Genomic DNA, 25725 nt, shown 5'->3' with positions numbered 1-25725 from the left:
TTATAGTTCATATCTACTATTTTTCCTCTATCTGCCCCTTCCTGGGACGCTTGTTTCTCTTCCTTCCCTTCTATCCTTTTGCCTAGTTTACGATGAGGAATAGAAGGTACTTTCAGGACCGCATCTAGTTCACTCTTTCTTTCCTGTACGTTTCCCAAGTTTTCTTTGAGGTTTGTCTGTCCATCTCTAGTTTGGGAGCCACCACGCCCAGTGACACTGAGTGCACGTGCAAGTGGCAGTTGCTCTGCCTTCGAAGTCAGGCCTTTGGGTGGCATTTTATAGTTCATATCTACTATTTTTCCTCTATCTGCCCCTTCCTGGGACGCTTGTTTCTCTTCCTTGCCTTCTATACTTTTGCCTAGTTTACGATGAGGAATAGAAGATACTTTCAGGACCGCATCTAGTTCACTCTTTCTTTCCTGTACGTTTCCCAGGTTTTCTTTGAGGTTTGTCTCTCCATCTCTAGTTTGGGAGCCACCACGCCCAGTGACACTGAGTGCACGTGCAAGTGGCAGTTGCTCCGCCTTGGAAGTCAGGCCTTCAGGTGGCATTTTATAGTTCATATCTACTATTTTTCCTCTATCTGCCCCTTCCTGGGACGCTTGTTTCTCTTCCTTCCCTTCTATCCTTTTGCCTAGTTTACGATGAGGTATAGAAGGTACTTTCAGGACCGCATCTAGTTCACTCTTTCTTTCCTGTACGTTTCCTGGTTTTTCTTTGAGGTTTGTCTCTCCATCTCTAGTTTGGGAGCCACCACGCCCAGTGACACTGAGTGCACGTGCAAGTGGCAGTTGCTCTGCCTTCGAAGTCACGTGTTTGGGTGGCATTTTATAGTTCATATCTACTATTTTTCCTCTATCTGCCCCTTCCTGGGACGCTTGTTTCTCTTCCTTGCCTTCTATACTTTTGCCTAGTTTATGATGAGGTAGAGAAGGTACTTTCAGGACCGCATCTAGTTCACTTTTTCTTTCCTGTACATTTCCCGGGTTTTCTTTGAGGTTTGTCTCTCCATCTCTAGTTTGGGAGCCACCACGCCCAGTGACACTGAGTGCACGTGCAAGTGGCAGTTGCTCCGCCTTGGAAGTCAGGCCTTCGGGTGGCATTTTATAGTTCATATCTACTATTTTTCCTCTATCTGCCCCTTCCTGGGACGCTTGTTTCTCTTCCTTCCCTTCTATCCTTTTGCCTAGTTTACGATGAGGAATAGAAGGTACTTTCAGGACCGCATCTAGTTCACTCTTTCTTTCCTGTACGTTTCCCAGGTTTTCTTTGAGGTTTGTCTCTCCATCTCTAGTTTGGGAGCCACCACGCCCAGTGACACTGAGTGCACGTGCAAGTGGCAGTTGCTCTGCCTTCGAAGTCACGTGTTTGGGTGGCATTTTATAGTTCATATCTACTGTTTTTCCTCTATCTGCCCCTTCCTGTGACTTGTTCTCTTCTACTGTCTTTACGTCATTTGAGATATCCTCCCCAATTGACTTCATATGTGCTATTTTCCCTGCATCAAATTCAAATGATTTCTGGTGCCTTAGTTGTGGAATAGCAGATTTTGATATTCCTTGTATGTCTTCCTTTCTTTCTATTCTTGTGTCCAATTCATGACGAGTTCCAGAAGGTTGCGAAGGGAAATGTACAACCAAAACTACTTCCTGTTCACTCTTATTTTTATTTCTTTTCCCTTGCTCTGGACCCTCTGTGTCCATGTTCCCGTGCTCTTTAACTTCTTCGGCCACTTCCCCTTGTTGCTCGCCTTCTGTGTCTGCTTTCCTGTGCTCTTTAACATCGGAATCCATTTTCCCTTGCTCCACACCTGCTCCATCTGTCCGCCCAGGCTCTTTACCTTCTCCATCTGCACTTTCAGGCTCTGTGCCTTTTCCGTCCGCTTTCCCAGGCTCTTCAAGATTCAGTGGTAGGTCCTGTGGAAGTTCCTTCTTTCCTTCCATATCTCCATCTTTTTGATGCATTCTGGCTTTCTTGGCTGACATATTTACTCCATCCTCTTTCTCTGGCATATGGTCTTTTGATTTTTGTACACCACTTGTGCTATCAGTGGCCCCTCTGTGTGCTTTCGTTGATGATTTCTGGTGTGATAGTTCTGGAAGAGGGTCTCTTGTTACTTCGGTCACATAATATGCTTTTTCTATCCTTGTATTCAATTTTAAATATGAAAGAAAAGGTATGGAAGTACTGGTAGTGGTCTGAAGCACACTTGGTTCACCTTTAATGTTTTGTATCTTTTTCTCTGGTTTTTTGATTTCCAACTGAATTTCCTGTGAAACTGATGATTTCTTTTTCTTCAAAAGTACGACTTTTTCCATTTTTACTTTCTCCTCTTCTTTTTGCATTATGTCTTCTAGGGCTTTTCTCACACTGTCCGAGATACTATCAGTAATACACTTTTCATGTGCTATTTTCTCTATATCTGATGACACCTGTCGATATGGTTGTGAAAAAGAGGATCTGTTTTTTACTAGCATGGTTTCCTCTCCTTTTACTGTGCCTCCTTTAGGGTAAGGTGAAAAAGAGATGGAAGCAAATTTGCTCCAAATATCAACAAGTTTATCTTTATCTTTCTGTATCTTTTTTTCTTTTTCTTTGATGTTCAACTGTAATTTCTGTAACACTGAAGACTGCTTCTCCTTCAGAGCTATTCTTTTGGAATACCTTATTTCTTCCAGTGCTATTTCCACTTTGTCTTTCTGTGTCATACGTTTAGCTCTTTTTATACTGCTTAAAATATCATTAATTGGCTTCTCATATTTTTCCATTGTATCTGATAATTCATGGAGTGTTAATGATGGAAGACAGAATTTTGTTATTCCTTGCATGTATACCTCTTTTATTCGATCCCATTCCAAGTAAGGTGAGGAAAGAATGGAAGCATTATTTTGAACTACACCTCTATTACGTTTATTTTCCTGTTTCATTTTCTCTTGTTCTTTATTGTTCCACTGTGGGTCCTTTCTATGCAGTAAGTGTGTAAAAGGTGACTTCTTTCCTTTCAAAGTGATACATATGAGGCCCATTATATCTTTCACATCTACTGTATTTTCTATACTTTCCTTCTTTTTCTGTGGCAAATGTTTCCATTCTAATACATCGCTTAAACTATTTCTATTAATTGACTCTGCAAATGATATTTTTCTGACATTTGATGATGCCTGGAGCTTTAGCGGTGGAAGACAGCTCCTTAGAATTCCTGATGTACCTTTTCCCACATTTATTCTTGAATGCACATTAGGATGTGATAGAGATGTTAAGGAAGTACACAAGTTTGTCAGTTTCATACCTGATTTACCTTTGCCTTCTTGCACCTTGCTGTCTTGTTTTATAATGTTCAACAGCAAAGGTAATTCCTTTCTATTGAGTATATGTGACAGTGATGATTTCTTTGCTTTCACAAAAATGTTAGGATCCATCATTCCTTTCATAGGCACTGCTTTTACTCTACCCTTCTTTTCTTCCTGTGATAAATGTTGTTTTGTTCTTTTCACATTATTTGAGATAACCCCATCAGTTATGTCTTTAATCAGTTTGAATTGTGGTAAAGAACACATGGACTCATCCATTTTTGCCATAACCAAATTTGGTTCACTCCTTCTGTGTTTTGTATTTATCATTTTCTCTGTTAGGTTGCACTGCATTTCTGTTCTGTTGCTTGGGGCACCACAGTCAGTAGTATTGAGTATATGTGAAAATACTGATTTCTTCAAATGTGATTCTACCTTCCTTCTAACTCCTAGCGAGGGTGGGCTATAATTTGATAATAAACCAATTACCTGTGCCTCATCTGATGATTTCTTTCCTTCTGGAAATAAAAGATTCATATATTTTATACTGTATGATTCTAAAGGCAGCATTATATTTTGTTTTTTCATTTGCCTGGGAGTAACCAAGGGCATAATCCATTCCAGTGGATACTCATACATAGAACTTAACTGACCTTTACAAAATAAGTCTAGTCCTTTTGCCCTGCTTGACATATTATCTACTTCTGATAATGCTTCCTTTGTCTGAGGCATTAAATGTTGCAGGAGACAGGGATAATTTTGAGAGTAAGACATATTCTCCAAAAAGTTTTCATAGGAAACTGACAGGTACGGCCATTTTTGTCCTGTTCTTAGTAAGGAATATGGAGGCTGATTTGCTGGAACAACTACTTTGTTTGATGCTTTTTCTACCATTGAGCTTGAAACTTTTGAACTCATAATTTCTTTTGCTGAGACTTCTTTCTTTGGATTTTCAATATGAAGATGATGCAATATGCAAGAGGAAACAGATTTCAGAATATTTTCTTTATTCTGGTTACAAATATTTAGTTGCTTCACCCTCAAGTTTTTCGAAAAATCCATTTTCTGTCTATTTGATTTTAATGGAGTATCAGTTAACTTTGATTGCTGTTTTCCCTTTGGAATTTCACTGAAACTTTCAGAGACGCTAACATTGTCTTTTCTTGTATTCACTGCCTGTTTTAAATGAAGAGAGTCACTATTGGGGCAAGATACAGAATCTGGAATACTTTCAGGAACATGATCTGGATCCACTTGTCCTTTTTGCACTGTAGACATTTTGTGCTGGACCTCTAGATTTGTACAAAGAAATTTCCGTCCTTTGGAACCTTTTAAGATATCAGTTTCTTTTAATCCTTCTCTTCCCAATAGATATGACATATCTTTTCTGCTAATGCACACATCGCCTTCCTTAGCTACCTTTCCTGTGTTTTCCAAGTGAAGAGGTTCCATAATGGGGCAGGCAATAGATTCCAGGTGTTTCATGCAAATACCTTCTTGTTTCAGTGATTCTTGCTCCTGGCAAGTCTTCTGTTGAGAAGCATCCAGCTCTCTAAGAAATATATTCTGTCTTTTTGAATTTAGTGGACTGTCAATTTTCTTTGATCCTTCTCTCCCCAGCAGAATTGAAACTGAATGTTTGGCAATGTCTACATCTCTTTCATTTACTCTTTGTATAATGAGGGATTCAAGTCCTATATCTGTTCTAATTCTTGGGATGTCAAACCCACTGTCATTGACTTCTCTCTTCTGTGAAGATAGATCAGAATATACTTTTCTCTCCAAATCTACTTTAAATTTGACATGGTCAGGCTTCTTCTGCACTTGCTGGCTAATCACAAAGTGATCGCTATATTGTGGGAGAATGTCTGGTAAAACAATTTGGTGTTTTCTTTTCTGCTCTCTAATATATTGTTTTGGTATTTTAATAGTACTTGAGATAGCACTCTTATTAATGGTTGGCAAAGATGACATTTTTCTTTTATTTAGTGATTTCTTCAGCTTTAGCTGTGTAGAAATGGGTATCGGCTTTCTTGGTTTGTCTTTCTCCTGTTTTACTTCTATAACCTCTTTAATCTGAGGTGGAATATAGCCAGGATCACAAACAGCATTCACAACTAAATCTGCTACAGTTTTACCCTGCTGGAACTTCTTCTGTTTTTTAATATTACATTTCAGTTCGTTTTTGTGGCTTTGAGTTCCATATCGTGTAATATTAAGCAAGTGGAAAACAAGTGCTTTCTTTGCCTTCATTTTTACCCTTTTGGGATATAGGGTGCTTTTCATGGAAGCTGTTCTTCCTTTACCTTTGTGGCTTATACCTTCAGTAGCAGTGAGCCCATCCTTATAAATAGAATCTAGGATAATCCCTGGACCACACAACCTTTGCTGGCCCCTTTGTATGGCCAAGCTCCCGTCTAACTCCTTTTCATCTCTTTGCTTAAATATGTCAACATTCTCTATTGTATTAACAAATGGTACTCCAGCTGGTGAATACTTTAGAACCAGATTGGGATTTGCTGTTGCTTTCATGTCTGCAGCTATGTCAAATTTTTTATCCTTTCGAATTTTTTTCCTCCTCTTTTCCTGCTCCTTAATGAGCAAGAGTAGTCTTTCTGTATTTCTTTGCATGTCATCCCCATTGGAAATATACGTTTGGTTTGGGATTTTCTTTACCTGTTGAGCTGAACCCTTTAGATTTATGCCTTTTATTTTCACTTCTTCCACTGGCTTTTTGTTATGAAGTTGATCGAGTATGCAAGAGGAAATGGACTCCAGAATAGTTCCTGTGAAAGGCTTCTGTGGCTGTGCCGTTAGCCCTGGAATAAATAATTGTTGTTCTTTTGAACCTGATGGGCTATTAACTACCATCAATCCTTTTTGCCTCTGTGGAATTGATAGTTTTAAATCTTGGTTTGTTCTGAATTCTTTTGTCTTTTGTATATGAAGAGGTTCCTTCATGGGAGAAGGAACAGATTCCAGATTGGTCTCAGGAATCGTTTCTAGTTTCTGCATCCTTCGCTTCAGGAAAGATTTCTGTTGCAGGGACTCTTGCTCTTCAACATAGGCATCTATTCCTCTTCTGCTTTTTGGGATATCAAGCCCAGCAAAATCAGTTTCTCCTGTCTCTAAAGTTGGTTCAGAGCATACCTTTCTCTGCAAATCTAATTTGACATGATGAAGCTTCTTCATTTGTTGTGACCTAATCTTTAATGGCTGAATATATTGTTGGGGTATGCTTTGGTGTTTTTGTTCTTCTCTAATATTTTGTTCCAGTTTTCTAAGGATGCTGGACATATCAATACATCCTGACAACATTTGCATTTTATTTAGTGGTTTTTCCAGTTTTAGCTGTGGAAGAGTGCATACCCTCTCTTTTGGCTTGTCCTTCTCCATTTTTATTTCTATAAGCTTTTTAACATCAGAGGTAAGGCATCCAAAGTCATAAATAGCTTTCAAAACTAGATTTACTGCATTGTTACTCAGCCGGAATGCGTTCTGCTGGTGAATGTCACCTCTCTGTTCTTTTTTATTTCTTCTAGTACCATATCGAAGAAGCTGGGAAACTGATGTTTTCTTTGCCTTCATTTTTAGCTGTTTGGTATGCATAGCGCTTTCCACATCTGCTGCTTTTGCTTTACCTTTATGTCTTATTATTTTAGGATAAATAGGTTTGTAGGCATAAGGAGAACTCCAGTTAGTTCCTAAGACACATGGCTCTTGCTGTTTCTTTTGTGGGGCAAAAGTCTTGAAATTTGCTATTGTTTTCCAGTGTGCACTTTTAAATTTTTTCTTCTGCTTTTCAATTTGAAGTAGATGTATCTTAGAGAAAAAAACAGACTCTGAGCTAAATTCTTCTACATTCATCTTTGTTTTTTGATCTATTGAATCAACTTCTGTTTTCTCAGGAGTGATGTTCTTGGGGCACACTGTACTGGTTAAAGGTGCTTCTGCTTTGAAAGGACCAGGCTTTCTCATTCCATCTGCTCCAAACTCAAATCGCTGGATATACTCTGAAGCCGTTCTAAACAAAACCTGTTGCCCATACTCTTCTTTCTCCCTAATTTTTGCTTTGTTTAGGGAATTTCTCTTTTCAGAAGATTTTTCATATATATCCCAGGTACTTGGTGACTGTCCCATTTTTATGTGTAGAATAGGCATAGAAGCCTGTATAGATTTTAGCTCTGCATTCAATAGAGCTTTACCTCTCTCTACCTCTCTCTTCTGGTCTTCAAAGTTCTGTTTCTTTTCCTTATTAATGCTTAGAGCAGCATGACCTGCAGTATTAAGTGATTGTGAAACTGCTGATTGCTTTGCCTTCAAAGGTATACCTTTTGGACTTGATCTGTCAGATATTTTTAGGCTACCATTCTGTCTTTTAATTTCTTCTGAAGCAGGCAAATCCCTGCCAACAGAATCTAGGACAATTCCTGCCAAATTATATGAAGCTTTTTTTTTAAAAACAGAATGGTCAATTTCTTTTTTATCATATTTTTGAGATACAGCATCACCTGTTGTCTCATTCAGTTCTGCAAAAATACCTGATTTCTCCATCCTTGGGAGTCTAACTTTCAGGCCTGCTTTCACATTTTCAGTTTTTTCTATTTTTACATTTTTTTCTGAATTCCCTTTGTAAGTCTGACTTTTTGGGAAAAAAGATTCTCCTAAAAGCACACCTTCTGATTTGCCAGGATGAGGTTCCTTGATGAGGTGTCTATTTGCCATGAAGTTTTTAAAATAGAATCTACTGGTTTCTGTTAGATGTTCTTGCTTCTCTTTCTCACTTTCTCTATCATGTAGTTTTGCTTCCTTTAAAGAGCTGGAAGCCCCTCCCTTGTCAAGGCAATCAGAATACCTTTCTATCCCTTCAACTGGTGACTCTACTTGTGTTGGCTGTATATGATTAAAGCCTGATACTCTCATGTCTATCTCTGTTTGGAATATGCTTAGTCTTTTAATGTCAGAGGTATCTTGTGTGAAGTAAATGATATTTGGAAATGTATCAGCCACATTTTTACTTTGCCACATTGCTTTTAGTTGGGTTTTTATATTGTATTCCAGTTTCTTCCTGTCTTTTGTGGTAAACTGTCTATTGCTTTTAAGTATCTGTGAAATCGGTGACTTCTTTTCCTTCACAGTTAAACATTTGTGATTCAACATAATTTCCTTTTCTGTTGACTGCCCTGTGTTTATCTGGCTTTCAGAGTCAGCTAAAACAGGCATGAAAAAATCTAAAGGGCCCAAGAAAGTTGTGGCTGAGTTTTCTGGTAGTTCTGCCTTTTCCTCTGTAATGGGACCATCCATATTTTGTTGAAGAATTCTGTTCGATAGTGTCCTTAAATTGTATTCCAGTTTCTTCCTATCTTTTGTTGTAAACTGTCTGTTGATTTTAAGTATCCGTGAAACTGGTGACTTCTTTTCCTTCGCAATTAAACATCTGGGATTCAATATAATTTCCCTTTCTGATAACTGTACTCTGTCCATCTGGCTTTCAGAGTCAGTTAAAACAGGCAGGAAGAAATCTAAAGGGCCCAAGAAAGTTGTGGCTAAATTTTCTGGTAGCTCTGCCCTTTCTGCTGTAATGTGACCATCCAGATTTTGTTGAAGAATTCTGTTAGATAGCATTTTTAAATTGTACTCCAGTTTCTTCCTGTCTTTTGTTGTAAACTGTCTGTTGATTTTAAGTATCTGTGAAATTGGTGACTTCTTTTCTTTCACAGCTAAACATTTGGGATTCAATATGATTTCCCTTTCTGATAACTGCATTGTGTCTATCTGGCTTTCAGAGTCAGAGAAAACAGGCATGAAGAAATGTAAAGGGCCTGAGAAAGTTGTGGCTAAGTTTTCTGGTAACTCTGCCTTTTCCTCTGTAATGTGATCATGGAGATTTTGTTGAAATATTCTGTTAGATAGAGTGCTCCGTGCCGTTATTTGGAAAGAGAGTTTATCAATCACTGATTTGGGTGGTGAACTTTTAGCATCCTTAGTGGCACTGAGTAATTCCCCTCTTTTACCTGCGTACCATTGCCTCTCTTTCATCCTGTATTTACTATGGTGCTGCTTTTTCTTTCTATGGCCTTCTGTAGGATACCTTGTGATATTACGCAACTGAGAAATTGGTAGTTGCTTTGCCTTCAAAGTTACATGCTTGGGACTCATTATACTTTTCTTGACTACAAACTCTGTGTAGCTCTGGCTTTTAGATTCAGATGACACAAGGCTGGAGAAATCTAAAGGTTGTAAGACGGTTTGTATTAAGTCCTTTTGATTCCATGCCTTTTTCTCAGAAATAGAACTATGCCATTTGCTTCCAGGATTTCCATTCCAGGGAGAATCACATGGTATTGAGCCAATCTCTGATTTCCCTGCTTTTGGAAATGAAGTTTTAAAACCTACCATACATTTTATTCCTTCTTGCTTATGAGGACTTTGTTTCACTGTTTCAACTTGAAGAAAATTCATCATGTGTCTAGAAACAGGCCCTAAAATAGTTTCTCTAAAATGTGTTTCTTGGTTCATTTTTTGCACTGTATGAGACAACTCCCAAGTCCTTCCGCCTTCCAAACTCTTCAGTTCTTCTGATTTGAAAGGGCCAGGATCTTTCATTTGATGTGCACTGAACCTGAAGTGTTGGCTATAGTGTGGAACTGATTCTGATAACATTACTTGGATACTTTTCTCTTCTTTTTCATGTAGTATGTTCATATTCATTGCATTGCTGGATCTGCTTTGCATATCAGTCAAATTGGCCTTCTGTGCTTCCCCATCATATGGTGATTTTTCTAACTCTAGATGGGTACTATATATTTTTACTCTTGGTATATCCATCTCTGCATTTGATCTGCTGTGCATTTCATTATCTATTTTTATGTCAGTTGAAACTGGTATGAAGGACAAAAGTGTGTTAGCAATACATTTATTTTGTTGCATGTCTTTTATCGTTGATTCCAAATTGCATTCCTGTTTCTTCCTATGGTGTAGATTTACATGCTGGGTGATATTAAGCATCTGTGAACAAAGAGTCTTCTTTGCCTTCATAGCTACACATTTGGGACCCCTAAGAGCTTTCTTTTCTGGAAATTTGAGTACCCTTTTCTGCCTTATGGAATCAGATAAAGCAGACATTGTGTTCATTGTCAGTAAATCTTTTTGCAGCTCTTCATGTTTCTTGGCAATATCACCACCCAGTTTCCGTCTACAGCTTTTATCATTTGGACCTCCAAATACTGAATTCCCTGACTTGGCAAGTGGGATACTTTGATTGGCTGTGCATTTTATCACTTTTTGTGTATTTACATTTTCCTCTACACCCTCCAGTTGTAAAGAAATTGTACCAGGAACACCCAGCTCCCTCATAGGGCTCCCATCAGATGTAGTACTATATTCTGTTTCATCAATTAAAAGGTTGTCAAACATTGCTTTCTCTGATCTTGGACACAAAATCTTTTCACCTAGGTCATGTAGTGTGTGGTTTTGTGGCAAGAGGATTTTCTTCAGCTTTTTAGTTTGAAATGGAGTCAGAGGAGAAAAAATAGACTCCAATATATTTTCTGAAACTAGTGTTTGTTGTTGTACTTCTTGCTCTGGAATAAGCAAACTTTGATCTTTTCTACCTCCTGTACTGTTCAGGAATTGTAGACTTGCTTCAAATGAAACTTCTTTGCCTTCTCTTTTTCCCTCACATTGCCATCTTGCTTCTAATGTGTTGCTTGAGACACTCCATTTATTAGAGGGATATGTATACCATCTTTCCCCTTCATCTTGCTTTAGCTGTGTAATGTTGCTTGTTTTTCTTAATGGGCTTTTTGTTGCTTTTATATTTTTAAGCATTTTGCTGCCAGCTGAAACAGGTGTAGGTGAAAAGGTATTCATGAATATATTTGACATACTTTGATGTATTTCTTTGGCCATGTTTCCCGAAGAGAATTTCTGTTTCCTTCTATGGCTAAGGGCACCACACCTAGTGATATTAACTGTCTCGAAAGTTGATGGTATCTGTGCTTTCCCAGTTACAGAGGTAGCGGGTTTTGCTGCATTTCTTTGCCCTTTAAATTCAGATGAAGCAGGCATGGAGAAATCAAAAGACTCAAGGGTTCTCATCTGTAAATCCTTTTGTAACCTTATCTCTCCCTCTGGAAAAGAACTAACAAGCTCCTTTCTAGGGCCTCTTTCAGAGGGGACATCAGTCTGTGTTGTAACAACTAAAAATTCACTAATTGATTTCCCTGGCATTGAAGATGAAATCTTTGGACTCCCTGTATCTTTTAAGCATTTTTGTGTTTTTGTTCTTTTCGATAACTTCTCAAATGGAAATGAATTCAAAGTGGAATGAGAAATAGAATTTAATACACTTTGTGTGGCAAGTGTTTGTTGCTGCATCTCCTGAGCTATAGGAAGTGCTTCTGGGATATTTTTGCTTGCTGAGTTCTTGAGTTCCAGGTCTGACTTCACAAAGTTAGGCTCCTCTGTTTTATGAGCACTGAAATTGCAGTGTCGGGAAATTAGTGGGGCTGCTTCTCCACCTTGGTCTTTGACATCTTTAGTGCCATTTGACGTATTGCCCTTATCACTGGAATCTGTGTACCAGGCCCTCTCTTCATATGCTGATTGCTCTAGCTGTTGATGTTCATGACTAAATCTTGTTTCCCACAGCATGTCTGTCTCTTTTATTCTGTTATGCACTTTCACACCAAGGGAAACAGGCAGGGGAGAAGAAATGGCATTTAAGAATATATCTGCCACAGGTTTGCCTTGTTTCATCATGGTTTTGTCATTGCATTCTAATTGCCTTTTATGGCCTGGCATACTATCTCCTATGATATTAAACATTGGGGAGACCAGCGCCTTCTTCATTACACATTGGGGGCTCATTTCATTTTTTAAGGTTCTACGTGTAAATATCTTTCTCTGCCTTTTAGACGCAAGTGGATCAGGTGTGGAGAGAGTCAAAGACTTCAGGACAGTTGCCTGTAGATCTTTTTTAAAGTCTGCCTTTTCCTCTCTACCACCACTGTGCTGTTCTTCCATACAGTTTCCATCTGTTGGAATACCACATTTAATTGTACTAACTAAAACTTCATCAATTAGTGATTCCTCTGATTTTAGAGGAGAAAGCTTTGAACTCATACATATTGTGGCATTCTGTGTCTGGAGGATTTTCTTCATCTCTTCTCCTTGCATTGGATCTGTAGGCTGAATTTGTTGTGGGACATCTTGTTCTGTAACAAACAGAATTTTTCTACTTCCTTGGCTTTCTAATTTGTGAAAGTCAACACCTTTCCTTTGACCTGAACAGAATACAAAATGTTGGCTATGCTGTGGAATTACTTTTAAAAATGTCTCCTGTTCACTTTCTTCTTCCTCTTCATCTTGAGAATTGGTTTCTTTGATGTCATCATGTGGTGCTATCTCTTGCTTTACTCGTGTAGAACTGACTCTTTTTCTTCTCAGCGTGTCTTTTTCTGTTTCTACCTTGCCATACATATTAATGTCAGGTGTAATAGTCACAAAAGAGTATGTTTTATCTGTCACTTTTTTACCTTCATGTACCTCTTTCATTTTGGTTGTCAAGTTACATCTCAATTCTTTTCTATGGTTTGGACTAGCACTACCCTTGATATTGAGCATGTATGACATTAATGGTTTCTTTGCCTTCATAATTCCACATTTGGGATTCATTAAAATTTTCATGTCTGAAAATCGTTTGAAGTTTCTCTTCCTTTCAGTTGTAGATAAATCTGGCATGTGGAAATCAAAAGTCACTGTCTCTTTCTTTTCATTACCACCAGCCTGTTCCTTTTGATGGCTTGCATCAGATGAGATACCACCTTTTCTTGTAGAAAATACAATTTCATCAACATTTGCTTCCCCAGACTTTAGAGGTGAAAACCTAACACAACTGTCTAGCTTTTCGAATTGAAATCGATCCAGTATAGGGCATGAAGTAGACCCCAAAATCATTTGTGTAAAACGTGTTTGTGGTTGTACTTGAATATTTGTACTTTCTGGTTGGGTCAGTTCCTCATCTGATTTGACAAGCTCATGATCTTTCTGATATGCATTGAGTATGAAGCTGTGGCTATTCTCTGGAGCCTGTAAAGCTTCAGGTTCCCCTTCCCACTCCTTTCTATATGTTACACTGTTAGCAAAACTACTAATTTCAATAGAATCTGGGAAACATATTTTTCTTCCACTTGGTGATTCCTCTTGCATTTGCCACATATGACCAACTCTTGCTATCTTCTGCATATCTGTCTCTACATTTAAACTTCTCATTTTGATGTTGGGCAAAACAGGCACCTTGGAGTGAATGATGTCCAAAAATGCATTTGCTACATATTCCCTTTGCTGTGGATCTTTCACCTTTATTTTAATATTGCCTTGCATGCTATGCCTGCCGTTAAGTACACATGAAACCAATAGCTTTATTTTCTTCATGGTTCTACTTCTGCAACTCACTAGTGTTTGCTTCCTTGCTAATTTTAGTGTCTTTTTCTGTCTTTCAGATTTAGAAACAAATGAATCAGAAAATTGCTGGCATGTTACTTGTGAATCTGTTGGTACCTCTGAATTTTTTTCCACAAAATAAGAATCTAGTTTCCTTTTAGGGTTTCTACCAGATAAGCCACACTCTGTCACTGTGTTCAAAAGTTCGTTAAGAAATGAGTTTCCTGCTTTGGGAGGTGGAATCTTAGGACCCACAGGGACTTTCATGTCATCTTCTGTTATGTTGGCTTTGTGCAGTTCTTCAGCTTCTATAGGATCCATTTTGAAACTAGCCTCCAAACTAGTTTGTGTAAAACCTGTTTGGCAGTGTACTTTTTGTCCATTAACGGGTAGCTTCTGTGTTAAACAGTTCAGTGCTGGATCTGATTTGTCAAGGTGGATCTCCTTCATTTGATAGACATCAGACCATAGCTGCTGGCTATGCTGAGGAGCTACTTCTAGTGTAGCTTTTTGTTCCTCTTCCTTTCCATCTTGCAAGTTTTCCTCTCTGTCATAGAATGTCCTACTGTTAGCAAAGAAATCAATGTACTTTTTATGTGCTGGTTCTCCTTGCTTTAACTGAGCACAACAGAACTCTTTCTGCAGTCTGCTATGTATGGAAGAGTAAAGGGTATTTAGACATTCAGGAACCAATCCTTCAACTTGGTTTATCTTTTTAACCTTGGTCTGAAAGTCTGATTCTAATGTCCTTCCATGGTCTGTGCTACTGAATATTAGTGAGGTTGATGGCTTTACTGCCTTCACATTTATACATTTGGGCCCCATTATAGTTGTCATTTGTGCAAATGTTACTCTGTTTTTCTTCCTTTTGGAACAAGATAAAATAGGCGAGGAGTAGTTAAAAATCTCTGGGGAAGTTGCTGGTAAATCTTTTAGTAATTCTGCCTTTTTTTCTGCAACACAGTCATCCATTTCCCTTGTAGCACTTTCATCACTTGGAACACCACTTTCTCTTGTTTGGTTTAAAGGGTCTCCAGTCAGTGATTTTCCTGATATTGGAAACAGCATCTCTGAATCTGCAGTGCCTTTGAAGTCTGTTTGTGATGATTCGCTTCTCTTCACATTCTCAACATGAGATGAATCCATTATGAGGGGGTCAATAGACTCGATAATGCTTTCTTTGAGTGAGATTGGTTGATGCATTTCTTTCTCTGTTTTAATCTCAATCACTGGATGTGCATCAAGTCTGCGATTCCTGCTATCCTGAGGGACTGCTTTTGGTGGAGGTTCTTCATCTTGCAATTTAGCTTCTAGTGTGTTTTGGGACTCATTTCCCTTATTAGTGGAATCTAAATACTTTTCTTCCCTTGAAATTTGAGATTCCTCTTGCATTAGCTTGATATGACTGTGATTCTCTGCATTTAATCTGCTATGCATTTTAGTATTAGGCAAAATAGACATGTGAGGGTAAATAATATTTAGAAGCACATCTGCCACAATTTTATCTTGCAGTATCTGTGTAATTATGATTTCAAAATTGCCTCTCAATCTTTTTGCATGGTTTGGAGTACCACATATGTGGACAGAAGGTTTCAGTGAGATTGCTGGCTTTTTTACTTTATTAATTACACATTTGATACTGTGGATACTTTTTATTCCTGACAACTTTTTTTTAATTTTCTGTCTTTTACAATATGATAAAGTAGGCATGTGGATATTGAAAGTCCCCAGGGCAACTGCTGGTAAATCTCTTTTTAAGTCTTCCTTTTCTTCTACAATATGACCATCCAGTGTCTTCCTGGGCTTTCCACCAAATGGGACACCATCCTCTGTTGTTTCAATTAAAAGTTCACCAACTGGCAAGGTCTCTGGCCTTGTAAGTGGATTCTTTGGATCTGTAGCACTTTCTCTGCCTGTAGGTCTATCTGTGCTTTGCTTCACCTTCTCAACTTGAAATGGATCTGTCATGGGACATGGACTAGGCCCCAAAACAGTTTGTGTAGAAAGAGTTTTTGTTTGTACCTCTTGGTTTTTATTTGGAGGTTTTCTACTTCCTGAACCGATCTGTTCCATTTCAGATTTGAGATATGTGGGCTTTTGCTTTAGTTCTATGCTGAACTTGAAACCTTGTGTCAGCTCTGGAATTGCTTCTTGTTCCTCTTGTTTCTCTTTGTCCTCTTCCTCTCTGTCACATTGTTGTGGCTTTTTAAATATAGAGCTCTTCTCAATGTGTTTTGCATCGCACGTTTTCTTTTCATCTAGCAATTTCTCTTGTTTTGATGCTGAATGGCTAAGCCTTATTATTCCTAATGTATCTGTCTTGGCTTTGAATTTGCTGTGCATTTCCATACCAGGTGGTTCAGAAATGATATCATAAGTGGCATCAGATACTCTTGTATCTCGACGCATATTTTTTATATTGCTTCTGGTGTTGCATTCAAGTTCCTCACTTTCATTTAGGTCAGCGTATTCTGTAATATTAAGTATTAATGATTTTCCCTTCAGATTTACACTTTCTGTACTCACTTGAATTTTTGTGCTTTCTAATTCTTCACTGCTTTTATGCTTTTTGTTTCCTAGGGAAATGAGCAAACGGACATTTGACAACTCCAGAACAATTTCCAAAAAATCTTTTTGTTTCTGTGTATTTTCCTTTGGAAAGCATGTTTGCATTTTTGGTGTACTAGTTGGTAACTCCTCTCCATTTGAAATTTGAAGATGGGAATTCTCTGTACTTTGTAGATCTTCCTGTATTTTCATTCTTCTGTTTGATTCCATTTTGGGAGATGAAACAAGCTTTTGCATAGGTTCTGATATAGCTTCCTCTAAAGGTGTCTCATGCTTTGGAATATGTAGGTCAAATGTTTTTTTACTATTTGGGGCATGAAATTCTGTAATACCAATTTCTTTTGCTTGTGTAATTGGGTCTATAAGAGACTCTTCACTCTTCCAGTTTGTGTCCATTAATGAGCAAAGTGCTTTTAGTTGATCAGTGTTGACCACCAAGGACTGTTCTAACTGAGGTAACATTTGGAGTAAAATGTTTTTTATTCCTTTATTTTCTTTTCCATACTGCTTCATGTTTTTAATAATGCCCAAGATTCCTTTCTCCTCAATAGAAGATGCGTAATTGATTTCCTCTGTATCTGCTGACTTATTTTGCTTCTGCAGAGAATGTCCACATTTTATTAAACCTGGCATGACTTTCACTAATTTTTTTCTGGAATATTTTTTAATATAAGAAGGAGAATGCTTGGAAACAGAAATAAGATTCAAAGCTATATCTGATACACCTTTCCTTTCACATAATTCTTTCTTCTCGGCGTTATTCTTGAATCCTAATTCATTCCTATCTTTTGAAGGGTGACATACTGTGATTTGAAATACCCGTGAAGTTGGTGTTTTCTTTGCCTTTAGAGATGGAATATTAAGACTGGGTTTGCTTTTACTGTGTGGTATTTTTCTTCTGTTTTTCTGCCCTTTAATGGTAGGTGAAAGAGGCACTGAGTTATATACAGAATCCTGGGTTAATTCTGATGAAGCAATTTGTTGCTGGCTTCGTGGCTTTGAGCTCTCTAGTTGTGGAACATCTTCAGCAACTAAATTTGGACTTAGAGTTAAAACTATAAATTTACTATTCTTAAAAATAGTATTTTGCCCCTTGACTGAATATTTAATCTTGTTTGACTCTTCACACCAAATAGGATATTGGGCCTCACCTAACTGTTCATCAGATTCTAGGCCCTTGACTGAATCTTGTGTCATTTTAACCAAATGTTGGCTCCTGTCCAAATCTTGGGCCTGGAAGGAGTCTTGTGTGCTGCTGATTAATGGTTTCCTCATCAAATCTTGAGGCTGAGCAAAGTAGCTGGCCTTGATATCAGGCTGGCTGATGATAGATTCTTGGTTGTGAACAAATTTTGGGGCTTGACTAAGAAATTGGGCTTCATAAAAACCTTCATTCTGAATAGCATTTTGTCCTAGAAAAGAATCTTGTGCTTGGGCAGAAACAACCATTCCAACAGAATGTTGATTCTGAATCAAAGACTCCGGGGATCTTATGCACAGATCTGTAGTTTCACTCTCTAACTTAGCTTTAGGTTTTGAAGGAATTTGATTTCTCACATTTTCTTCCAGACATCTAATTTGGTCTCTAGAAAGAAATAAATGAGCTGGAGGACATGGTGCCACATCTAGATCTTCATTTTCTACAGTGTATTCAGTTACTAAAAATTTAAGATCAGAAGAAAACCCTGACTTTTTATTTTTGTTTGTTTTCATTATTGAAAATAATTTCTTTGAGGAAAATTGTACTGTTTTATTTTCTGGATGTTCTCTATGACTTAGAAAAATTTCTTTTACTTCTGAATGAAACACTGACAAAGATGAGTTGGTCTCATTTGAAGATGGCACATGACTTTCACTAAAGTGACTTACTTGATATTCACTTCCACTGGTACGTGCCCATATTATTTCATCTGAAGACAAAATTCTATCTTCAAAGTTACCTTCATTTTCTTTAGCTGTAAGTAATGAAGTAATTGTTCTTTCTGAAAAGGTATCAACTCTGAAATACAACAAAACAGTGTGCAAATGAAGTACCACTTACGATATATTTCTTATAAGAACTATCTTCTAGATTCAACAAAAACTAATATAGTGTATGAAAACAGATAAATATAAATTGGAAAACCATTATCCACATTACAAAATAATTTATTACCTGGTTCCTTCCATTTAATAAACCAATCAACTGATAAAGTAAAGTAAAATCTTTTATATATCTCAGAGAAAGAGACTTTCTACCTCAACCTCCCTAAAAGTCTATTTTTGACAGGAATGGGTCAAAGTTGCACGATAAGATTATACCTTTTTACAAGGAGTATCACTTTACTTCTATTCTCTATATGAAAGTTTTCATAAGAAGAAAACATTCCTATGGAAATTTAGTAAGTATACAGAGAAATGTCTAAAAGTATAAACCATAGCTTTCTATAGATAAGTCCACTTTACCTTAACAGCTGTTTGTCTGTGATCAACAGAAAACCCTACATTTTAGGGAAGTGCTTCTCAGGCCAACTTTAGGTTGGAGTAATGATCATGGCTGTGAACTTGCCAACATCTGTTTACCTCAAATGATTAGTCTCAGTCTAAAAAGTGCTCAGACCAACTGCATCAGCATCACTTGGTATGATGGTTAATTTTATGTGTCAATTTGGCTGGGCATGGTTCCCAGATAAGTGGTCAAACATTATTCTGGATGTTTCCCCAAGGGTGTTTTTGGATGAGATTAACATTTAAATCAGTGGACTCTGGGAAAAGCAGATTGCTCTTCCTAACATGAGTGGGCATCATCCCAGCAGTAGAAGGCCTGAATTGAACAAAAGACTAATACTCTGACACCCCACCCCATCACCAGCAAGAGGAAATTCCACCAGCAGACAGCCTTTGGATTTAAATTAAAGATATTTTACTTGCTAGTTGCCATAATTACATGAGCCAATTCTTTAAAATAAATCTCTCCCTCTCTCTAAATATATATGCATATACATATATGTACCTATCCCATTGGTTCTGTTTCTCTGGAGAACCCTAACTAATATACCTGGAAACTTGTTAGAAATGAACATTCTCAGGTCTTACCCTAGCACTACTGAATCTGAAGCTCTAGGGGTAGGGTCCAGAAATCTGAGTTTTAATAAGCCCTCCAGTTGATTCTGCTTCATGACAAATTTTGAGAGTCACTATTTTACAGAAGGACAAGCCTAACATCAAAAGCTGAAACTCATGTAAACTAGGTCAGATAACTCTAGTAGCTATTTGTTTGGGGAATACAGATTATCTCATATTTTACTGGAGTATGATCTTACTTTTTAATACCGCTCAACAAAGTAGTAAAGGCAGTATATGAAATTCATGATAATCTATCCAACCATAAAAATTATTTGTGCTAAATGATTACTTATATAGAAAAATCTCATTAATCTGGGTTCTGCTAGTTAGGGGTATTTTAAACTACATTAATGATTACATTTTTTCATAAATAACAAAAAATTAGGTATATACTTAAACTATGTTAAATAGCTTTCAAGTTCCCTCAATTTTTAAAGCATTTATTAACATCTAATATATAGACTGTGTTATGGGCTGAATTCTGTTCCCTCACAATTCATATGTTGAAGTCTTAATCCCCAGTATCTCAGAATTTGATCATATTTGGAGATAGGGCCTTTAATCAATTAAGGTTAAATGAGGTCATATGGGTGGGCCCTAATTTCTATGACTATATTTAGAGATAAGGCCATTAAAAGGTAATTAAGTTATACTGATGCCTTTAGGGTGGGGCCCTCATCCAATATGACTGGTGCCCTTATAAGAAGAGAAAATTTGGACAAAGAGATACAGCCGGGCTGTGGCAATGCACGCCTGCCCATAGTCCCAGCTCCTTGGGAGGCTAGAGCAAGAGGATCAAGGATTGCTTGAGCCCAGGAGTTTGAGACTGCAGTGAGCTATATGATTGCACCACTGCACTCCAGCTGGATGAAAGAATGAGATCCTGTCTCTAAAAACATTAAAAATAAATTAAAAAAACAAAAAAGAGACATGAAGGCCAAGCACATACAGAGAAAAGACCATGTGAGGACACAGCAAGAAAGTAGCCATCTGCAAGCCAAGGATAGAGACCTCAGGAGAAACCAAACCTCCAGACACCTTGATCTTGGACTTTTAGCCTCCAGAATCATGAGAAAATAAATTTCTACTTTTTATGCCACCCAGACGGTGGCATTTTGTTATGGCAGCCCTAGCAATTGCATTCAGGCTATATACACATCTTTGTTATCTATCCATTGATTCTACTATGTAATCTTTGGTAGCAAGGTCAGTCCTTAATAACTAAGACAAAATTTTGGGTTGGAGTAATAATCATGATGACTATTCTCCAACACCTGTTCTACCTCAGATTAGGCTCAGGCTATAGTAATCCCATTTCCAAGTGCTTGGTTTAGGAACGGGCATGACATAATCCTAACATAACCATTCCCCAAAATCCAGTGTCAGACTAGTGTGCTTGGCTCACTGAGACTATGCCTGTCCGGCACAGCTCTCCTTGATTTTACAATGTCACCTCCTGACATATTATATAATTTATTTATTATGTTATTGTTTATTATCTGACCCTCCTGTACCCCTAAACATAAAGCAGCAATCTTTGTTTTGTTCACCGATGTATCTCAAGGACCCAGAGCAATGCCTAGCACAGAGTAGGCCCTCAGTAAGTATCTGCTGAATGGTCATCTCCACCTCTAGGTTTCAGATTGCTAACCCCTGTCTACAACAACCTGACTCAACCCTTTCCTCGATTTCAGTGAGGAGAAAAAAAATACCTTTTACACAAGCTATTCATAAACATTGCTGACTTTAGTGAAGACTTAGAGGCAGAAGTAGGAGGAAGTTGATTACAATGCAAACAGCATTAGGTATGTCTCCCCATTTGTGAAATGTCCTTTGGCTTCTCCCTACTAGGGAATCTTGAATGGCCTTTGAGATTTTCAAAAGAACTTCCCATGCTCTTAGGCTCCAAGGCAAAGACTGTAAGCTCTAGAGCCATGGTAATAAGTACCAGAACTGGCTGTATATCAATTAAGTCAATCAATGGTAGTTCTATAATCATAGTAACACATAAATGCCAAATCTGCTTTTAAACTATTTTTTCTATCAATGATAACTCCTTTCAGGAAATGCATTTCTGAAATCAAGCAGTCAGTGACAGGTTCAGGGTTTGAAAGTCTGGTAATTGATGGTAGACTCTGCCATGAACATGCATCTGTGGGTGAGGTTAACCCTAAAACAAACCATTCCCCAAAATCCAATGTAAGGTTGGCAGTTTGCTTGGTTCACTGAGATGATGCCTGGCCAGCTTGGCTCTGCTGCATGATTTCAGATACTGACCTCTAGTCCCATCCTTCATGCCATTCAGTCTGAGCCTCACACCATTTCACTTGCACCTCTCTCCCTTCTGTGGCCCTCTGCACACCCAATCCCACCTTTCTCTTTTCTCTCAGGTCATAAGCAAGATAAAATCTACTCTGTTTCTAATACATTAGAGACTTGAACCATTTTAATGCTGGGCTTCCACCAATATTCAAGGCCTTTTGTTTCAAAGTAATTTAAGTTGCTGTCTCAAATATAGTTCTGTCCCCCAAAAGAAATTCTGGTTCCAGGATAAACTATCTCTGCTTCGTTAACACATACCATTTTAACTAATCTTCATGATATCTCTGAGAGGTAATTCTTCTAACCCCTATTTTGAAAATTAGGAAATAGAAGTATAGTGAGTTTAAATCATTAGCCCAAGGCCATGCCATCAAGGGACAGAACTATGGTATCAATCTAGACATTTTTTAGCTCAAAATTTGTGTTTTTTCACCACAATATGCAGCTGCCATAGGAGCCATACCTCTTCCCTACTCCTTTTCCCTCAACACCAGCTCCCAATCTCTTCTTCTCAATTACTTTCCCCTGGGAAAGGTGCCATCTAAGGATTAACTTCTGCCTAGGCAGGAAAAGGATGATGGGATACAGGGATAAGAAAACTTTGAGGTCTCCTTGATTTTGAAGCTGAAAATCCTTTTCTCCCCATCTCTTCTTGTGACTTCCTTTGCCTGTCAATCCTCTAGTTTTGAATTACATGTGAACTTTGGATCACCATGCACACCTAACCCCTGCAATATCTTAAACGCTGACTCTTGGACTGTCCAACTGGACTTATTCTGATTGCACTATTGAAGTGCTCTAGCTTGCACTGACATTCCTATTCCCAACCAGCCTTGACAAGGTTCTACCTACCTGTATCTCCAGATATTGTTACATCTTCCCAAGACACCCACCTTAGAACTAGAGTTGCTAATACCCAAGATGACAATATAGCAACCAAATGAAATGAATTAAAGCCCTTTACACCTGACAAATGAAAGAAATTAGACTAACATCAAGTAATCCTCAGATTCATCCTCCACACAGTGATTAGTGATATAACTGAAATACAAAACTGTGCCACTCCTATGCTTAACCACCTTTACTGGTTACTATCTACAGAATTGAATCTAAGCTTCTGAACATGGTATAGAAAGCCTTCCCTGATCTGACTCCTGCCTACCTCTTCACAGTCATTTCCCACTACTCCCTGACTCAACTTTAACATTCCAGCAACTCTGAAGTAATTGTTTCTTACACACCCTGTTGCTTCTGATTTCCTTGCCTCTGCTCATGTCCTAGAATGTCTTTCTTACCCTCCTAACCCTGTGTCTTTTTTAGGCTAATTTTCATTCATTCTTACAATTCAGCTCCAACATAACCTTCTTCCTGAAGCCATTCCTAACACCCCTAGGTTGGCTTAATTACCTCCTAAATGTTCTCAAATTTCTATCTATCTGTGTCACTATACCACAGGGCAATCATCCTTTGTGTATAAGTCTCCACCAGAAGAATATAAGCTTCTTGAGAACAGAGACTATCATATTGTTTGTATCCCAGAATCAAACAGTGTCCACTAATGTATAGTGGATATATAATAATTGTTGAATGAATTTCAATTAAAACAATTAAAATACTGATAGCTACAAGAGTAGAGATGACGTCAGTATTTAATCCTTAGCACTGAGGTATTGTTAGGATGCTGATAAATAAATTCTGACTTTATAGACTCCTTTCATGTCACTCTTGCAGCATCTAGCTCAGTGCTTGCTTGGTCCATAGTAGGTGCCGAATAAGTATCTTTTCAACTGAATTATAACAACTAGTGACACTACTTCTTTGTGTGTATTGGAGAAAGACAGTAGGAAAACAAGTCACTTAACCTCTCCTAGTTTTATTTTCCTCATCAGTAAAAACACTACTTACCTTGAAGGATAATTTCAATAATATATGGAAATCCCTTTACACAGCTTGGAACATAGAAACCATTTAAAATAAATGTTAGATTCAATCATGATGTTGAATAGCTGTGGTCCTCTGTATATACAGGAAAACTCCTCTAAAATTCAGCAGTAAATATACTTCTGAATAGAACATAACCAACCTATTTTAACGTCAAAATATATCACTTACTTTTCTTCTGAAGATGAATGAATAACTGACCGATTCTCTGGAGCTAAATGGGAATTACAAAGTCACAGTATCAATGGGAGAAGTTCAGGCTGAACAAGTTTTATACTAAAGTATAAAATTGTATAATATTTACCAAATTTCATGCTTTTCAGGTAACTGTCTTCATTCTATTTTAAGAGAAAAAGTTAATTGTTAGAGTAGTATAAATATCAAAGTTCAAAAATATTACAAATTATTCTTATGTGTGATTTTTAAAAATAGGAGAAGGGGAAATCAGTTTGTTCTTACCTCTTGGGCATCTGAACTACCCTTTTCTGGACGTACTGTCTTCTTCTGAAAGGATGCACAAATTTTTACTAGTACTATCTCAAAAATAATTCCTAGGAAAATTATAAAGAGGATCGCTATCCAATGATTTTGAATAATCCAGGACTCTAGAAGGTCCCATAATGTCAAAAATGTATTATCTTCCAATCCACCCCTCATCGCTTTTTTAAAGAAATAATAATGCTTTGACATTTTAATGTAATATTTGAAAGATATTGGTATCTCATTTAGAAGTCCTAGATTTCAGATGCCCCAAAACATAAAAAGTTGGTATGCCCATCTTGTAGCCATGCACAACATTCTGCAGAAAAAAATTTCCAGTGCTGCCTAGTGTCTTATTAAGTGCAGTAGTGACTGCTGAGGGCCTATGTAAAGTGAGATACGTGTCATAGTGGGTATTTAACTGAGCTCATATCAACTTACTTTAGCAATAAAGTTCATAGGTGAGACATGTACAGTGCTGTAAGTAGTTTTTTATTAAAATTCAAAAAGTTATCCATTAACTTCATAAAAAGCAATATAATTCTATAATCCCTTAGAATAGTTGGATTATCACAGCTCTATAATTCAAAAAATATAGAATAAATTTGAATTGGTAGAAAGCATTTGACATAACCATTTCTCTTACCACCAGGACTAGTGTATTTTAGTGCTTCCTCGTAGTCAGGAAAACTATAGTTCTTTCTTAGAATGAATGTTGGGTTGACAGATTTAGCAAATACGCCCAATTTAATTTGAATTTCAGATAAATGCCAAATATTTTATTTTTTAAACTTAGAGGGAGTAAAATAATTTTTGGTTAAGTATGTCCCACTGTTACCATCTAAGACAAATAACTCATCTCTTATGGGCCTGATTTTTTTTTCTTAAAATCTAACACCTCATTTTATATTTCTTTCTGCCAGAGGGATCAGTTGGCAATGCTCCTCTTCAATGATCCATGGAAAAGCAGAAAACTAACGTTAGTCTTCGGAATGGCCTCCTGGATAATTTCCTCTTCACCTTGCCTATGGTGATTCCAAGGAGTTATTTGTGATGTTCTTTCAGATGTCAGAATTAAGGGTGGGGCAGAGGCAGATCTAAGTATAGTACTGCTCATTTTCCCTCAAAGTCTAGAGGGTAGGCCTGGAAGCCAACCAAACAAATACAATTTTTGTCACAAGTAGACAGGATAGTCTGGACTAGAAAAACGTAAAAACACTACCTCTGATTTAGAGTACTATTCCTCACTGAAAACCACCGACATGAAAAAAAAGAAAAGAAAAAAAAAGAATACTCTTCTTTGAAGATGTAATTAATACTTCCTTTGTCTTTATTTATCCAAGGTGGGTCGAGGAAAGAAGTGTTATTCATTACACTCAAGAAAACCATTCAGGTCTCTGTCACATCAGTTCAACTGAATGTAACAACAAAGATTTACTGAGCTCTTACTTTCCCCAAGTATTGGAGATCATGAGATCAATAACACATTCTAAATGATGGAATTTAGCCTTCCAGTCTACTGGACCATAGCCTACAGGTATTTATAATCTTTATTTTTTAGGTTTAACTTCTT

General features: G+C 37.5%; 1 protein-coding gene across 1 annotated transcript in view; it reads right to left on the bottom strand.

Annotated features, from left to right (window-relative positions):
• LOC138382436 (leucine-rich repeat transmembrane protein CCDC168-like) overlaps positions 1-24362 on the bottom strand; it is a 32127-nt gene extending 7765 nt beyond the window's left edge. The window contains exons 1-9 of the mRNA XM_069466938.1: positions 24132-24362; positions 23977-24010; positions 23844-23886; positions 13967-18303; positions 12244-13393; positions 8885-10089; positions 7506-8590; positions 6465-7193; positions 32-5036 (exon numbers count right to left, since the gene is read on the bottom strand). Coding sequence (XP_069323039.1) covers positions 32-5036; positions 6465-7193; positions 7506-8590; positions 8885-10089; positions 12244-13393; positions 13967-18303; positions 23844-23886; positions 23977-24010; positions 24132-24362 — 13819 coding nt within the window. The remainder of the gene's footprint in view (positions 1-31; positions 5037-6464; positions 7194-7505; positions 8591-8884; positions 10090-12243; positions 13394-13966; positions 18304-23843; positions 23887-23976; positions 24011-24131) is intronic.
• Between the last annotated feature and the right edge of the window lie 1363 nt (positions 24363-25725).

This window comes from Eulemur rufifrons, chromosome 4 (assembly GCF_041146395.1).
Source record: "Eulemur rufifrons isolate Redbay chromosome 4, OSU_ERuf_1, whole genome shotgun sequence".
Taxonomy (NCBI): Eukaryota; Metazoa; Chordata; class Mammalia; order Primates; family Lemuridae; genus Eulemur; species Eulemur rufifrons.
The sequence above is the reverse complement of the archived record's forward strand: the minus strand, read 5'-3'. Positions and strand labels throughout refer to the sequence as shown.